Here is an 18,583-nt window from a genome sequence, read left to right as displayed (position 1 = left end):
CTAAATAAAAAAATTGAGTGGACTAAATAAATATATATGTATAATAATATAGTGATTTTTTTTTTTCAAGGTGCTATTACAAATAAGACCATCACATGCTACAATCATAATGTGAGGCAGATGAAAGACTCTTTTACAAAAAAATTCCTACAAAGTCCAGATGTGTGTAAATTAGGGGTGTGAACGAGCCGAGCTTGAGCTCGAGTTTATTTTGTCGAGCTCGAGCTCGAGCTCGTCGAGTTCCTCTTTTTTTGGCTCGAGCTCGAGCTCGTGTCAATTTTGTCGAGCTCGAGCTCGAGCCCATTGTCTTTTTTTTTTTTTTTTTTATAATTATTATTTTATTATTAAAAATTATTTAAAAAAATAAAAAATAAAAACTAAATTGTAATTATATATATTTTTAATATTTGTATTTATTTCTATAATATTTTATATTATTATACATTATTTAAATAAAAATAACATATAAAAAATAAAAATAAATAAAAAAATAATAATAAATCCGGCTCGCGAGCCGGCTCGCGAGCTCATGAACAACTGAAAACCGGCTCGAGCTCGGCTCGTCAGAAAGCTCGAGCTCGGCTCGTCAGAAAGCTCGAGCTCGAAAATCTCGAGTCCGAGTTCGAGCTTTTTACGAGCCGACTCGGCTCGTTTACACCCCTAGTGTAAATGACCAAAATACCCAATTTAACATCAATTTGACCCCAAATTTCACCAATTATTCAATTTTGACCGTCGCCGCCGTTAACCGACGCTGACCACTTTTTTTCTACTGCCGCCGGTTTCTGGCGTTAATCGGCGGGCAGTCAACGCCTGTCTTCGGCGGCGTTGACTTATTTATTTATTTAGTTTTTTTTTTTGATTTTTTTTTTCCTGAACATTTTTTGGCCCGCTTAAACAGTAATATTACTGGGTTTGACATTAATATGAACTATAATATTGTTTAACATAGTAATATTGCAATATTACTCTCTAGCACAGTAATATTAAAACAACAAAAATCACTATTATTGTGCAATAGAGTAATATTAATATGTTAGGCAAACATAATAAAAAGCCAAAAAAATTAATATTGATGTGGTTTACAGTAATATTAATGTCAATCACACTAATATTACTGTTCCGACAGTAGTATTACTGTCAATCATAGAAATTATGATTTAGTCCCTAATCTTTACATTTAGTCTCACTTTCGTCCCTCATTTTTTAATTGTCTCATTTTCATTCCTCATCTGTATGATTCATCTCATTATCATCCATTGGTGTATAAACATGTTAACTTTACCAGAATGTTTTTAGAAATGGATGGAATATTCCATTGTTAGACTATTTTTGATAAATTGTGATTTTATTTCAATAAATAATAATATTTGTAATTTAAAAATAATATTTGCAACTAACAAAAATATAACTTAAAAAATTATAATTTTTACGAAATATTAATTTATATTAATATAAAAAGAATCATTTATTTTGTGAATATATGACTTGAATTTAGAAACATATTTAATATAATTATAATATGTCATCTACATATATTCCCTATCAAAAAATTATTTATATTTGTTTCTGATCTTATGTTAATATTTAAAGAATTAATTCAATTATATATTTTTTTCTAGTATTTATTAATTTATTTATAGTTTATTACAAAAATTATAAGAATAGAATATTTCATCCAATAAATAAAAGATTCTGTTAAAGTTAACAAATTATACACCGGACTATATTGAGGTAGATTGTAGAGTTGGAGGATGATAATGAGACAATTGGGACATGAGGAACTAAAGTGAAACTCTACACTAAGATGAGGGACTATTAGTGAGATTTGGCCATTCTTTTTAAAGAATTTCTTTATGATGGGTTGTTCGTGCGAATTTAGAATCCGGGCCTATTATTTGGGGGTAGAGAATCTTGAATATAAAGCTTAAAGCCCACGCAGCCCTGCAATCAGCAACGCACAGGAGAGATGGCGGTAACAAAGGAGCAAGTTGAATCAACCCTAAATTCCAAGCTCAATCCTTCTCATATTGTAATCTTTCATTTACCCTTTTCCGCTATTCCTTAATTCCTGCAGTTTTCGTTTTTCTTCATTTTCTGAAATTGCAAAATTACTCCAAATTATCCGTACCATGTTTCAATTAGCTAATTAATCAGTCGTTAGTTATGTTAGAGTAAAGTTTTGATCTACTTCTCCATATGTGATTCTTTTGGATTTCTGTTTAAATTGAAAATCAGGTTTCATTTTGATTTACAGAAAGAATATCATGTATGTACCATTTGCTATCATAAACTCTTGGGTAGCAGGTCTTGGTTGACAATTTAATATGGAAACTGTGAAGCATGATTTTTTTTTTCCTTTTTCTTTTTCTTTTTCTTGTTGTGGTGTATTTTCGTCGTCGATTAGTAGGACAATCTATATATGTTTATATGTCCAAATTAACTGAATCTCCCAATTCATGTTTTCGGAAGAAATAACCGACTAAGATAGCTGACTATATTGTTTTGTTTGTCTCTCTCACATTGAAGTTCTTGAGGGGAAAGAAGTGAGTTTTTAACAAACGAATTATATGCATAATAGTGCCTTGCAGTTGGTTTAGTCTTTTATGATCACTCATCGGAAAATCGTCAGGTTATGTAGGATTTGTTATTCTCTTCCTTATTTGTTGAGTGAGAATCATCCAGAAACTAGTTGATTATTGAATCTGATTATTTTTTGTACTATTAATAACTGCTTGCATAGTGACTGAAACTCATATAATCTCTTTCCGACATGGAAGTCTATAGGAAAGAGCTCTAGTAATCTCGCTCAGATAATTTCTTTATCTTAAAGTTTGCAGATCTTTTGAACTTAAATTCAAAGGTTAGTAGTATTTTTGCCGTTTATTCGAGCACATAATCAACCAGACAATGAATGAGGATATATATAGTTGTTTGGTATGCCCTGCATAATTCAAGTTGTTTGGTATAAAAGTATGCGATAGTGGTAGCTTTATTAACCTTTTTGTCTTTAGAATGACATTATTCGGTTGGAATTTGTAATTGCCAGAACTTCATGCTGCATTAAGATGTGTGTCGTACAGTCTGAATACCATGAATCTTATCAGCATCAAATATGTGTTTTTTAAGTTTGTAAGTCAGTGATAGAGTGGAGATATCTTTAGTCCTCGTTTGGTTGGGGAGATTAGCCATGATTAACTAAATAGTTGGTGCACGTGTAGTTCTCTCTCTGTAAAATGAAACGTGACACCCAGTATAGAGTCTACAGTTATTTCGTTTTGCTTGCAAGTGTTTTTTGAACTATGCAGCAAAGTCAGTATGTGCATGTTTAACAAATACTATTTTTGAATCCGATGACAAGTATTGGCATTCTTGTAATCAAAGTCTTGGAATTTCACAAGAAGTTTGCTGGATCAAAGGGGGGTTTTTAATTTCAAACAAAGCAAATGCAGTAATTGACGATTGAGTTGTGGTCGCTTAACCATGTTGGAAAATTCATAAAGATGTGTCCCGAGTATGACTTTGTTTTGTAAGGGGCTAGCTAATCCTAGCCAAACATTCATTAGGCATCATTAGATTGCAGCACATGCTTAATTAAGTTTGGAAAACAAGCACTACGTCTGATGATGTGGTTATGATCTTTGGTTTAATTTATGATGGTGTTGCTGAATGGGCAGGATGTGAGTGACACGTCTGGGGGATGCGGTGCGAGTTACTGTGTAGAGATAGTGTCGGAGCAGTTTGAAGGGAAACGGTTGCTCGAGAGGCACAGAATGGTGAACACTGCTTTAGCTGAAGAGATGAAACAAATTCATGCTCTTTCCATTACTAAAGCCCTCACCCCTCAGCAGTGGGCCCTACAAAACCCCCCTCCTCCAAATCCTCAATCACCTCCTGCTGCTGCCTGAAATCAATCTATATCTATATATATATATATATATATATATCACTACTAAACTTGTGCTTCATTCATGCCTTTCATTCTGTTAAACCACCCTTGTGAGGTTTAAATTGCTGCTGCTGCTTTTATTCATACTGATACTGATACTAACTAGTAACTACTACTGGATATTAATTATTGCATTTGCATTTGACAATAATTTCCACACATCTTCTTCAACCTGTTTTTATTTATTTATTATTTATTTGGTTATGTGGTTTGGGTGTGGTGTGAAACCTGTGCCGCATGTTCTATAGATCCACGAAAACCACTGGACTAATAAAAGTCATGTTTGATCAGGACAACATTCGTTTAAACCCCACATAATTACAACCAAACCATTTTAAAACTAACATCCAAGAGTATAAATTACTTTGTACATGGATAGGTTTTAACCACCAATCAATCCATTTCGATCCATATTTTTTTGCGGATAATCAACCATCAACCAACACAGTTAAGTAGGGTCGATAATGATTTTTAATATGCTAAAAAGTTGGTTAATTGGGTAATATCGGCCAACAAACTTTATTTATCAATTTATTATTTATTAATTTTATTTAAAGTGTTTAATATTTTTAATTTTTAATTTCATTTTATATCACATTTATTTAATTATCTACTTTGAACTATTTTAATTTTGAGACATGGCCTAAATATTGGAAAATTATTATTTGTTGAATTATTTATGTTAAATTGCAATGCATATGGCTCGTAACGTTTTGCATTTTTTATTCGAATTTGTTGAACTACTCATGTTTAATTGTAAAAAAATGTTGTAACAATTAATAAAATTTAAAAAAAAAAAAAAAAAAAAAATATTTAGATGAATGGCCTATCAACCAAACCATCAACCGACCTACTAAATTGGTTATCAACCACCACCCAACTCATATAAATTGGGTCGATAATAGTTTTCAATATTTATAAAAGTTGGTGGGATGGATTGGGTTGACTTTATGGCTCGTTTTTAGCCAACTCAACCAACGCACAACCCTTTAAATTAGTCTTTGGCTCTTTGCTAATTTATTTTAATATTTTGTCATTGACGTTGACAGATCAATTAAGAAGAAAAAGAATATCATATTACATTAAAGGTTTAATAACAGTAAATTCAAAATAAAAATAAATAAATAAAAGAATTATGTGGTGAAGTATGGGAAGCTGATTTGTTCGACCCTACACCCGGTGAAAAACACCGGGTGGGTCTTCAGCTGCCACGTGTCTCTTTTTTGTATTTTATAATAGATTCTCCGCTACGGATTACCTATAGGAGTTTTAGAAAAATAAAAAAAATAGTATACTCTAATCTTCTCAATCTCAAGTGACAACTACCACCATCACTCCCAAAAATATGAAAAATACACCCAACAACCAAAGAACATAAATAATAAATATATACCTAAATATATTATAAATTTAAGCAAAAAAAAAAAAAGGAAAAAATAAAAAAAATGAAAAATGAAAGAGAGTTCCAAAACGAAGGCATACCATATGAAGTTGAAGTTTGTTGAAGGCATCATCGGATTGAGATATGGCTGCCACAACAAAGTTTATGCAACACCCAATCCCAGGTCCACACGTGTTCCCTCGGAAACCAGTTATTACCACCAAACTTGTTCAAACTCCCAATCTCAACAACAAGCCCATCATTATTGGATTCAAATCTCCACAAAATAGATTTATTAACAACCATATATCTGCTGCTGCTGCTGCTGCTGCTCTTCATAATGATTTGAGAGGAGAACCCACCGCCGCCATTAAAATACACCTTTTCGCTGCACTACAAGGTAACAACAACAACAACTACACCATTTCCTAGGGTTTCTTTCTTATTCGTTTCTCCTTCTTTTGATTTCAGGGATCAATAGAGGCATTTTTGGAGTGTCGTCGGAAAAGAAATCGGAAATTGAAAGCTTTGTTCACCTTCTCGAGTCTCTAAATCCCACTCCTCACCCTACTCTCTCCCTACATAAGGTATGTGTGTGTTTCTGTTTGTGAATGAATTGAATTGAATTGGTGATAAAATAAATTGATGTGTTTTTTTTTTCTTTTTATGAGTTTTGCTGGTGTGCAGATAGATGGAAATTGGAGGCTTATTTACACCACAATTACTATTCTCGGCTCCAAACGAACTAAATTGGGATTGCGCGATTTTATTACTTTGGGTGATCTTTTCCAGTCCATCAATTCTGCTCAGGTTGGTTGTTTTTTTTTTTTTTCTTTCCCTTGTTTCTTATTGATTGATGTTCTACAAATTGATTTTGGCCTAAATCGTCCGAAATATTACATTTTCTATAATTGAAAAAATGAATCTGAATTTGCACAATTATGTAATTCCTCTGCTCAAGAATTGAATACCTTCAAAATATATTCAATGTATAGCCGAACGTTCGTGTTTTCATTTCAGTAGATTGTAATGTACTAACACCGGGAGATTTTTATAAAGGGTAAAGCCGTTAACACGGCCAAGTTCAGTGCCAGAGGTCTGAGTTTGTTGAGTGGACATTTAACAATTGAAGCTTCATTCAAGGTCGCCTCAAATTCGGTCAGTCCTACATATATATATATATATATATATATATCCCTTGCATTTATTTATTTATTTATTTAGATTTTTCGATTGTTTGAACTCTCTGTAGCGAGTTGATATCACGTATAACAAGTCAGCGATCACTCCTGATCAGGTACAAAGCCACTGCCTAATCTTTAACTAGTACTTCAATAAATAGGCCTTTTGACAAAATCCCAGCTCAAAATAACCGAATCGAATCGATGGTGTTTTATGAGGTTAATTTGATTTTGCATGTTCTGTTACATTTCTCAGCTGATGAATGTGTTCCGCAAAAACTATGACCTTCTTCTTGGAATATTTAATCCGGAGGGCTGGCTTGAGATCACGTATGTTAATCTACTTATTTAAATTTAGTCTAGTAATTTAACAGAATTAATATTGGATCCTCGTGATTTTTCACTTTTGTGATCACACAGATATGTTGATGATTCTTTGAGAATCGGCAGAGATGACAAAGGGAATATCTTCATCTTAGAGAGACTACTGGAGGAGGGTGATAACCCCTGATCGATCGATACATTATTTGCTGACTTACGATTATTGGAACGGATCCGCATTTTTGGCTATGGTTAGCTAAAGATACGAAAATCCCATTTTTTTCGTTTTCTTTTCATTCATCTAGAATTATGTGGAACCATTATACTTCTATTCTTCCAGTTACATCTGGAGAGAAGCCACACCCGAAACTTCCTTTATTTATTGTACACTGTTGTTTCTGTATTGCCTCTGACCCTCTTATGTAAATATTGTATTAAACGAAAATAAACAGACTTCATTACTCTTGGTGCAAAATATACATACCTATGTTATTTACTTATTCTTTTCACAGATTTGTCACTAAATTGACGATGTTGACTTTGAGTTTTAAGGATTGTTGAAAACCAAAAGCCTCATCTTGGCTCTTTGAGGTGAGGAAGTGTGTGTGTGTGTGTGAAGTCCCTTCACTTGTTGCTCCGCCAAAACTTAGCTCTAAACGACTTGTGTGTTTTGTGGTTTTCGAACACACAATCTCTGTTTGGTTCATGGATTTTGAAATAAATAAAATGAAAATGCAAATGAAAATGGAGAATTTGAAAATTCCGTGTATGCTTGATGAGACCTAATAACAATATTTCGGATATCAATTCTTAGATAGTCCAAATCAAAGGGGTGGAAACCGCGACCTATTCCTTCAATACTAATCTCAATATTTATTCAACATTCGTCCATCAAAATATGCCAAATTGACAACCTATTTATAAAGCCTAAAAAGACTATTTTTTTCACTAGAAAATGACTCATGCCTAAACTATAATAAGGAAACTTATAATTAAGCTAATTCTAACCATAAAATATATCTAAAATAATAAAATATAATATATCATAAAATAAAGACGTGCATAACTAAACTAATTAACTCAAACTTCAAGTCGACTTCACAATCATCCTTCTAAATTTGTTGATGTTTGGTTGTGCACGTGCAGAAACTTCTAGTTTATTTCAACACTAATCCGATTGGAATCTCTCTTTTCTTCAAAACATGAAGGTTGTAGATCTTTCAATTGACTTTCCTCAGCAATTCGAATCAACTTAATTGGACGTCAAGTGGGAGAGTTATAATCCGAGTGGTAAAACCTGCCAGAATCACATGGGACTTTTGGGATGCATGAAATTCAATTTGTCTAAAGAATCCCTCTTTCTTTTCTCCCAATTCGAAACCATGGGCTCTTCAATCAACTCCCTTGTTTTGATTCTAGTCATTTCAAATACGAACAACTCCAATAAACTCGCGCACTTTATCTTCTTCCCCTTCTTCATGTTGAAGTTTGTCAAGAACGTATCATACTCCCCTTCTTCAAAAGGATTCGTACTCGAATCCGAACCAATACCCAAAGGAGCATATATAATCTCTCTTTTCATGGTCAACTCCTTTGGATGATTTAGAAATCTTTATACTTCTGTCCCTATAAACATGAATCAAAATAACTAGGCAGAGAAGAGCTAACATTAGAAATAAAACCAAACACCGCAATCATTTTCTTCTCGATGTATTTCCTTTCACCTCCACCAAATATCCATGGCTTATCAATACGATTTGCAAGCACAAGTGGAACTACCTCACAAAGAACTTAATCTTTGTACTTTTCAATGGATACTGATAGAAGTACTTGGCAGTGCACCTTGAATTCTCCATCCACCTAAAATCTTTGTAGCTCGTAGGATCTAGAATACTCCATTTGGAATGGAAGTGCAAGGTTCACATTCATGGAATGGGCTAGGAACAATATCATCTTCCCGTATTGCATCGCCATCTTCATCAACTTCAATAATGGAAGATTGTGCTCCGATTAGCTCGACATTAAGTTAGATACTTGGGTGGATTGTATCAATGGAGGTCATACTTCTTCCATGTCTCAATTGTCGCAGTCTCAACAACAGCCGCATTCACATGAAGAACATCATGATGTCTTTCTTTGAGCACATAGATACGCTCTTCAATAGTGAACACAAGTTTTGGATTAAGGATCCAATTCGGGTTGTTAGTGCCGGTGAGTTTGGTTTGGTCAAGGATCAAAGCTATTCGAGAAAGTTTTAAGAACATAATAGTTAAAGACAGTTTGTAATTAATGATTACAATTAATTTTTATGACTTTTGCTATTTAATTGTTCTGCTATTAATTATATTGAATTCTACATAAAGCGTGTTTTTGTAACGGGCTTTAGATCCAATAGGGCAAATGTAACCTCTAGTTAATCTAGCCCAATTACGTAATAGATCTTATCAATCACATCACTGTGTGACCCTAAATGTAGTTTACCTCACACTTGACAATGACATAAGTTAATCTCCCGAATATCAAAGTCTTCGTGTGTCAAGTCAACCCTACCTGTGTCAAGTCAATCCTACCAATATATGAGATGTCATAGATCCAACTCGATCAAACTAATACAGTCCCTAGTTAATCTGGCCGACCACGTTAATTCAGTAGACTTTTATATATAATCGTATGAACGACAATTAGGTTCTTCTTTATAGCTTGATTATTATTCTTAGGAATTAAGAATGCGAAATTTTAAGTTATGAGTATCTTACCGAAATTATGAATTAGTTTGATTGTGATTCCTACAACTATATTCTCTAAAATGTATATGGGATAACGCATATTGATCCTAAGAGACATAAGCAATAAATGCAAAAAAAAAATAAAAAAAATTGACAGGCCTCATTTATTAATAGGAGTTAGGACAACTAAGAGTGATACCCATTGATTATTGGGGTTATATGAGATAACCCCTTTATTTAATTTCCTAAGAGGGATAAGTCCAATTAATAATCCTACTTTTGGCATAACCCCCTTCCATAGCAAAATACTTATATTACCCTTGTGGTATATTTTTTAATTTTAATGAATTTTAATGTTTAATTTAATTTCTCAAAATAACTTCCCTAAAAATCCGCCTAATCCCCCAAAATCTCTCAAAAAATCTCAAACCGTTTCAATTACAATAAATTACTTTGTTTGATTCTGTTTTTAATTTAGGCCTTTTTTTGCGGATTTTTTTTTTTAAATTTTGATTAAATTGTGTTTTTTTTTAATTTATTTTTATTCTGAAGCTTTTTATAAGAAAATTATAAAATTTTGATTTTATGAAAAAAAAATATTTTCGTTATTAATATTGATTTTTAATATTGATTTTTTTTAAATTCTCTTTTTACATTTCGTTTTAAAAAACAAAGTTTTTAACAAATTGAAATTCACTATAAACTTATCGAAAACCACTATGTAATCAACGAAAACCACTATGTAATTAATGTATTCTATTACAAAAATTCATTATAAACTTATCGAAAACCACTATATATTAATGTAGTTCATTACGAAAATTCATTATAAGCTTATCGAAAACCACTAAATAATTAACATTATCTATTACGAATTCGAAAATTCATTATAAGCTTATCGAAACCACTAAATAATTAACATTATCTATTACGAAAATTCAATGTAAACTTATTGAAAATTTCAGTTTTTAAAAAATATATTTTACTTCCGGCAGGTTTACAAAAAAATGAAATTCACTACACATTTATCAAAATTTATCGACATTCATTATAAAAAAAATATTAAAAAATAAGTTAAATTGTCGTAATCCATTGTAAAATTAACGTAATTCACTATTCACTGTCTAAGTTTAAAATCCACTATTACGGTACACATCAAAATTTATGAACATTCTCTATCTAAAAAAAATAAACGTAATCCATTGTTTACTGCCTGAATTTGAAATCCACTGTTCAATGTCCCTCTAACGTAATCCACTATTTAATTCGCGTAAGAATTCGAAAACCACTATTTACGAAAACCACTATCCACTATTCATTGTCTAAATTTGAAATCCACTATTCACTGCCTAAATTTGAAATCCACTATATACTGTACGCATTGTCAACCCCATCCCTCTAACGTAATCCACTATTTAATGTCGAAAACCACTATTTACAAAAACCACTATTTACCGTAAGCGCATCGACACCGCCTCCTCTATTCCTCGCACCTGCAGCAGGTATATTTTGTCTGAAATCCAATACAAGTTCATCAAAAATCACTACAAAAATATATAAATCCACTACATAAGATCCCTTTACAAAGAGAAAACCCACAAAAAACTTGCCTAAATTCACAAAAAAAAAATCCCCTTTAATAAACTATGTCATTGCAGACAATAGTAGAGTCACCCGAGCATCACCTAACGTCGTCCTACTTGTTGCCATCAGTCCGTTTGTGCAAAAACCAGAACCAAAGAAAAAGAAGACAACAACGTGTAAATTTAATTCATTCAAAACAAAATCGGTTTACAAATCAAGAATTTAAAATTTACTACAATCTCATCCAAACCCACTACACAAAATTAGAAAGAGAAATAAATATATAAAACTTACTAAACATATGAAACTGACTAAACATTCTCCCTCACGAACAGAACATGAGTTTCCATTCGAATGGAAGGAAATACGATATTAAATTAAATTATTATTAAAAACTGTGCATTCCCATTTATTAAAAAAAAAAATTCAATTAAAATTGAAAGCCTCCGAAAAATCAAGTAGAAAAAATTGAACAAGAAATAATCAAATTTCTCCATACTTTTCAAATTACCCTTACATCTCGTCCATCCCATCGAAAAAAAAAACACAGGACACGAAATAATCAAAATTCTCCATACTTTTCAAATTACCCGTACATCTCATCGCTCCCATCACAAAAAAAACACCGGCTCTTTTTGTGTTGTCTGGGAAGATGGAGATCCCCGCCCTAGAGGATGAACGAACCGCGGCGGCTAATATGGTGGATGACAAGAAGGCAGACGCAGGCGGTCCATTAAGGCGGTGATGGTGACGAAGCGGTGGAGATCTCACGTCGGCGAAGATGACCGAAATTTGGAGGAAGATATCTCTGCTATTGTAGAGGAAGAGAGGGGGGGGGGGGGGGGGGGGGCGCGGGCGCTTGTTGAAAGAAAAAAGAATCGAGAAAAAACGTGTGGTAGAATTATGGTAAATGTAATTGATTTATTATAATTTAATATTAAATTATATGTTTTGTTAAATAAAAAATTAGATCTAGACAAGGAAATACTTAAGGGTATTATGGAAATATCGTAATTAAAATAATTAATAAATTAAATTTAGGATTTATCTCAAAAAGAAGAAAAAAAAATTGGATCTACACTAATTGTAAAAGGAATATGGGGTGTTTTATCAAATAATCCCTTGATTATTTGCCACACAATCATAATTTGTTTTCCATTAATTAAATTAATTCAACCATTAAACTTAATAAGTTAATCCAACACTTATTTATTGAACTATATTGATTAATGGATCAATTATTCAATTGAGCTTAATTGATAAATAATTTTAAAAATTAAAAAACAATTTATTTAAGGGGAAACTACAGATAAATCCCTAATCCAAAACTTGAAACACAGATCAGTCCCTAGGTAGTTTCCCCTAGCATTTAAGTCCCTATTCACGCGTCTGACATGCAGATCAGTCCCTAATGTGAATTTTATATATTTTATTATATTTTCTTCTCACTCTCACCCTTTTCTCTCTCCTGCCTTTCTCTCTCTTCATCTTCTATTTCTTTCTTCTCTCTCTTCATTTCTATCTGCTTTCTTTCTTCTCTATTTCTTCTCCATTTCTCTCCTCTGGTTTCCCCTTTTTTCCGGCGAAAAAATCACTGTAAAACCCACCCACCCCACAATGGCTACAAATGATGTATCTAACGATGTACCAAGTGTGATTCTTGGAAGTTGTCGATACAAAAATCAACTTCACATTATTTCCATAAAAAGTAATTCGACCTTAATGGAGATATATGGTGCTATTATCAACAAATGGAATCATATCCATCCAGATGCACTGATCCTCCAATACTTGGCTCCTCGGGAAAGATTGTATGTGACATTGGGCAGTGATGAAGATGTGGAGAATATGGTTGCATTGCATCTGATAATGAAGATGAGTGTGGTCGACATTGTCGTGACCTGCAAAGATGAAGCTAATTCGCGTGGAAAGAGGGTTCGCACCGATGGCTGGTAGGTCTCCATCTTTTTCTGTACTGCTGAAATGCATTTCTTTATGGTTGTTAATTATTGTGTGATACATAGTATAAAATATGGCACATAATAGTATCATGCTAATATAAATATGGTATGGACGTATGATACTTACAGTACGTAACCTTGATCTGAGTAGTATGGGTGATAGGTAAATTTGGTACTTCTAGTGGGAAAACATAGTATCATATAATGAGGAAGATAGTACGTTACCTTCATCTGAATAGTATGGGTGATAGGTAAATTTGGTACTGTTAATGGGAAAACATAGTATCATATAATGGGGAAGATAGTACGTAACCTTCATCTGCATAGTATGGGTGATAGGTAAACTTGGTACTATTTGTGGGAAAACTTAGTATTATATAATGGATAAGATAGTATGGAACCAGTGCATTGTTATGATATTTTCATGTACATTGTTATTTGGATTCCACTCTATTGTAATCCATTTTTAAAATTTTTTTGAAACCAAAAGCGGCGATCAATCGATGGAAATCGAGGGTAATCCGCTTGGAAATTCAATTGATGCATGGAGACATTGCATCCGTGGGGAGAATCAGCTTTTTAAAGATCCTGATGATTTTAGGCATATGCTGAACAACTATTCTATTGCTAATAATCGATCATTTAAGTACATGAAAAATGATCAACAAAAGATCATAGCAGTATGCATTCACGAAAACTGCAAATGGAGGGTTTATGCATCATTGTACAAGTCAGATAAGTTATTTAGCATTCGCAAGTGCAATCTTGAGCACACTTGTGGTGATGCTACTCTTCGTACAAGGGGTCATCCTAAAGCCGATGCTACATGGATTGCCCAAATTATGAAACGAAAATTGAGAACGCAGCCAGCTTACACACCATGTGGTATGTTAGAAGATATCCGAGACGATTATGGTCTGGAGCTTCAGTACTACACAGCATGGAGGGGTAAAGAAAAAGCAATGCGCGATATCCATGGTGATGAGACGACATGTTATGATAAACTGAGACGCTATTGTCGTGCATTAAAAATGCATAACCCTGGTAGCATGGCAGAGTATGAGATTGAACCTGCTACTCAAAAGTTTATTCGAATATTTATTAGTTTTGGGAGTTCTATCTCCGGCTTTCATCGGTGTAGGCCGATGATATGTTTGGATGGGACTCACATTAAAAATAAGTACAAATGATGCTTGCTTTCTGCTGTGTGCAAGGATCCAAATGATTCCTTGTATACATTGGCATACACAGTTGTTGATGCTGAGAATGATAAAAACTGGGAGTGGTTTTGCATTAAATTGAAACAAATTCTAGATCTTCACAATGACAATAGATCTTTTACCATTTTCTCTGATCGTCATTCGGGGCTTCTTAAAGCCGTCCCGATGGTATTTCCTAGTAGCCACCATGCATATTGTTTGCGACACTTGGTGGATAACTTTAGAACTCAGGTATTTTGATTCTCTTTAATATGCAAATTGGAACGTACCATTTGTCACCTCATGTCATACTTTTGTATAACATGTTTCATACTTTTGTATAACATGTTTCATACATTTGTGTAACATGTGTCATACTTTTGTATAACACATTTCATACATTTGTATAGCATGTTTCATACATTTGTATAGCATGTTTCATACATTTGTATAACATGTTTCAAAATAATATAGGTCCTGAGGAAGTACCCATTGCACAACAAGTCATATTGGGCGAGTGTTTTACATAATGCTGCATATGCTCCTACTCGGCAGGAGTTCGATGCAACTATTTCTCGTATAGTGCAATCTATGCCTCTCGCGGCATCATTTATTTCGAATTCTGATCCAAATCATTGGGCGAATGCCTATTTTTCTGGAGAAAGATGGGGAATCGTGAACAATAATCAGGCAGAAAATTGGAATGGTTGGGTTAAAGATGCCCGATCTTTGCCTGTTCCATCCATGATTGATCACATACGGATCAAAATAATGGAGATGCTAGTTAAACGACAAGGAAAAAGTTTGGCAATGACTAGCGTATTGTGCAAGAAAATTTTAAAGAGATTAACAATCAATCATATGGCCTCTCGTTCCTTAAAATATTGTAGATCAAGTAGTACCGCTTTTGAGGTATATGATGAGGACAAGTCGTATAAGGTTGACTTGCAGCAGAAGACTTGTTCTTGTAAAGCATGGCAATTAGAGAAACTTCCATGCAAACATGCATGTGCATGTTTGGAGTCAAAAGGATACTCAGTATATGAGTTTGTGGATCCATGCTTTCATATTGATGTTGGGTTTCGGGCACGCATACGCAGCGGAAAACAAAAATTTATGCGAATTAAACGAGTTTAAAACGCACATAGTACATGCCCGATAATTTAAATCAATTAATTGCGTACCTTTGCGCTTCCAGCGAAATTAAAAACAACACACATGCTAATAAATTTAACCGAATTTAAATCAATTAACATGCTCGCGTTTAAACCAAATAACATGCTTGCAATGATTTGATCGATTACACATAATCACATAAAATAATACGAAACAAACATGAATACATAGGTTTAAACAAAACTCAAATCGAAACTAGGGTTTCGCGTGTTTACCTCTTGAAGCGTGAGGTAGGAGCGTATAGCACGTCGAGATTGCTACGGAAACCAATCCGTACAATCGGGGCAGCAGCGGTGCAGCGGCAGCAGCGGCGCGTGAGGTCACGGCGGCGCGTGAGTTTCACGCGCGAACTTCCGGGCGGCGCGTGGGGCAGCGTGCGGCTTCGGCTCGTGCGTTGCTCCTCGATTCTTCGATCTACAGTCTTCCTCCTCTCGGATTTCACCTCGTATACTTCGATCAACTACAACGTGGCACTAGACACGAAGTAGTTAGAATAAAACGGAAGAAAAGAGAAGGAAAAACAATACCGAAAGGAGAACGGCCGATGGACGGCCGATTCCGGCGACGGAGGGGCGACGGCGGCGTGGTAGTGGCCGCGGAAAGAGAGGCCGAGAGAGAGAGGGGGTCGGCCGCTTAGGGTTAGGGTTTTTTGTGTGTTTGTGCAAGGCCTATAAATCATGTATTTATAGTCCCTTGCATAAAACCCTAGCGGGCTTAAGTTGGACCGGGCCCAACAGCTTAAGTTCGCTAGTACTTTTACTTGCTCGTTTCTCTCAATTCAATGACCGAAAAATTGCAACGATTACGTTTTCGGAATCATTATAATTCCCTCGTCATTACGAGTGCCATCTTTCATTTTCCAACTTTCCAAAAGTGGAAACCCTAGTTCAGTGCACTTTCTAAATTTGGAAACTTCCCGATTTAGAAAGTTCACTAACACGTTCGCCTATTCTTTTCCTTTTCTTATTCTCATTCATAATTCTAAATTATGAATGTTGGACTCAATCATATTGACTTCCAATCATGCAAAGATAAACTATTTTATCTCTGACCGTTTATTCAAAGATCTCATGTGCACGAGCAGTGTGACCCTCGATGGTTCAGGTGTAAGCTAGCCGTGGGCCCACAACCCTTTGTGGTCAAAACTCGTCCCCTTCGAGTTACGATTAAGATGAAGCTCGTTTCACCTTAATCACCCAACGAATCAAGATTGGCGTCTAGCAACTACGCGTCATGATTCCCTAGATACAAATGAAGTGCCTGCAAGAACCTTCAGATATAGTTAACGTACAGTACGGTCCCTTCGATTCATATGTCCCGATCGAACTAGAGGCATTGGTTCATCGAGACCTCTTTATATGTTCGATGACGGTGCGATCGTTCCAAGTGTTGTAATCGTCACGTGCATGACTTAGAGAATCGAATTCTCTAATCATCACTTAGTCAGCTCTGGCCAGAGACTTAGAATGATTACAAACTTTCAGAACACACAGGACATCCAAGACCATTCTAGCGATCGAATCCCCGACTACAATGCACAGACCTCCCACTAGATTTCGGACTGCACGAACACTGGCCCTTGGGATGGTCCTCGGTGGAACTCAGGGACAGGTCACGATACAGCTGGTCCTCTAGTGAAGTCACGGTGATGTCTAGGTCATAAGGACTAATGGTGTACAACTATACCATAGATATCTCTACTCGATTATTGGGAACCACTTAGAGATTTCTAGGGTGAGGTAGTTCAGTGAACTCGTCAACTTACGAGCACCCACTTATGCATGCCGATATCACAATACCGTATACTGATGAGATGCAGTACACATACACTAAGTGCTAGTCTTCATGGGAAAGGCCGATATCCTCATTAGTGGCGTAACCCTTCGACTAGGAACACGTTTAACAGTTATAATACTTAAGTAAATATCTCACGATCCTAACGATCAATTACTAGTACTTGTAATAACTGTAAGGACTATATCTATGCTTGTGACAAAGGGACAAAGATATAGAATGCCAAGGTGTTTTATCATTAATACGAATAAAGGTTCGTTTATTACAATAATAAATACGAAAGACCACAGCCACATGTTGGCTTGTTGGTCACCTACTCTAACAATTGATACGTACAAACAGGTATATCAATTCACGATTAACCCAATTCCCTCGTTTGATGAGGACTTTGACTTGTACGATGCGTGTAATGCTCAGCCCGATGTCTTTGTTAATGCACCTGATTCGAGAACTCGACCGGGACGTAGAAAGACAAAAATAATTCCTTCACAAGTGCAAACTCGTAAACTGAAGTGTACTCGGTGTGGGAAGCCTGGACACAATCGTCGTACTTGCACACAACCAATCTGACTAGCAATTTTTTTTAATGTAAATACTGTCTGCATTTGTGTTAATTAAACTAACTAGTCTTGTTTCTAATGTAAATTTTATGTTTTTCATCAGGGAGGACAAGATGGAGGAGAGCTTACATGATTGCCCATTATGTTATTCAAGTGATTGAAGTGAATGAAAACTGGCTGTTTGTACTTTATTATTATGTGATTTGCACTATGTTGTTTTGAACTTTGTACTATGTTTCAATTTGCACTATGTTTTTGCTATTTGTAGTTTGTACTATGTATTAGGTACTCTGTTCATTGATGGTTTATCATTTTCAGTCTAATGGTACTATTTTTATTTACACATGGTATTGGATATGAGATAGGATGGTATGCCTATTGTTGGTTGATGGTTTATCATTTTCAGTCTAATAGTACTATTTTTATTTACACATGGTATTAGATATGCGATATGATGGTATGCTTGTTGCTGCTTGATGGTTTATCATTTTCAGTATAAAGGTACTGATTTGATTTACGCATGGTATTATCTATGAGATAGGATGGTATGACTTACTCAATTTATGACCGTTACAATATAGCCGTTGCTTATAATATAGCCGTTGCTTATTGTCAGAACTAGTCAAGTCATAATATGACCATAAATGACACATAGGCTCATTTGTTTCTAATTCATGGCTTCTTCTAGTAGCACCACTCAAATGAGTGGGTTAAAATACAAAAAAGGGAAATGCAAGCGTCTTGATTGTGG

General features: G+C 34.7%; 2 protein-coding genes and 1 pseudogene across 2 annotated transcripts; all 3 read left to right on the top strand.

The window, feature by feature from the left end:
- The first annotated feature begins 1,846 nt into the window (after positions 1–1,846).
- LOC105951112 (BolA-like family protein) lies at positions 1,847–4,120 on the top strand. The gene is made up of 2 exons (XM_012974503.2): positions 1,847–2,032; positions 3,678–4,120. Exons 1-2 carry the CDS (start codon positions 1,970–1,972, stop codon positions 3,906–3,908), a joined length of 294 nt encoding a protein of 97 aa, XP_012829957.2. The 5' UTR covers positions 1,847–1,969; the 3' UTR covers positions 3,909–4,120.
- A 1,089-nt stretch (positions 4,121–5,209) lies between these two features.
- Positions 5,210–7,328, top strand: LOC105951113 (Plastid-lipid associated protein PAP / fibrillin family protein). Its single transcript, XM_012974504.2, has 7 exons — positions 5,210–5,730; positions 5,802–5,917; positions 6,018–6,140; positions 6,390–6,488; positions 6,583–6,627; positions 6,768–6,841; positions 6,932–7,328. The coding sequence occupies exons 1-7, from the start codon at positions 5,475–5,477 to the stop codon at positions 7,020–7,022; spliced, it is 804 nt and encodes a 267-aa protein (XP_012829958.1). The 5' UTR covers positions 5,210–5,474; the 3' UTR covers positions 7,023–7,328.
- A 5,431-nt stretch (positions 7,329–12,759) lies between these two features.
- Positions 12,760–17,924, top strand: LOC105951114 (uncharacterized; annotated as a pseudogene).
- The last annotated feature ends 659 nt before the right edge of the window (positions 17,925–18,583 follow it).

This window comes from Erythranthe guttata, chromosome 8, assembly GCF_056151865.1.
Source record: "Erythranthe guttata isolate IM_541 chromosome 8, IM_541, whole genome shotgun sequence".
NCBI lineage: Eukaryota > Viridiplantae > Streptophyta > Magnoliopsida > Lamiales > Phrymaceae > Erythranthe > Erythranthe guttata.
Note: the sequence above shows the minus strand (reverse complement) of the source record. Positions and strands in the feature narration are given on the sequence as shown.

Bases quoted from the DNA above. Each gene is read 5' to 3' on its own strand.
- LOC105951112 (XM_012974503.2), top strand. From the start codon at position 1,970: ATGGCGGTAACAAAGGAGCAAGTTGAATCAACCCTAAATTCCAAGCTC. The intron at 2,033-3,677 runs GTAATCTTTCAT...CTGAATGGGCAG, and splicing joins AGCTCAATCCTTCTCATATT to GATGTGAGTGACACGTCTGG.
- LOC105951113 (XM_012974504.2), top strand. From the start codon at position 5,475: ATGGCTGCCACAACAAAGTTTATGCAACACCCAATCCCAGGTCCACAC. The intron at 5,918-6,017 runs GTATGTGTGTGT...GCTGGTGTGCAG, and splicing joins CTACTCTCTCCCTACATAAG to ATAGATGGAAATTGGAGGCT. The intron at 6,141-6,389 runs GTTGGTTGTTTT...ATTTTTATAAAG, and splicing joins AGTCCATCAATTCTGCTCAG to GGTAAAGCCGTTAACACGGC.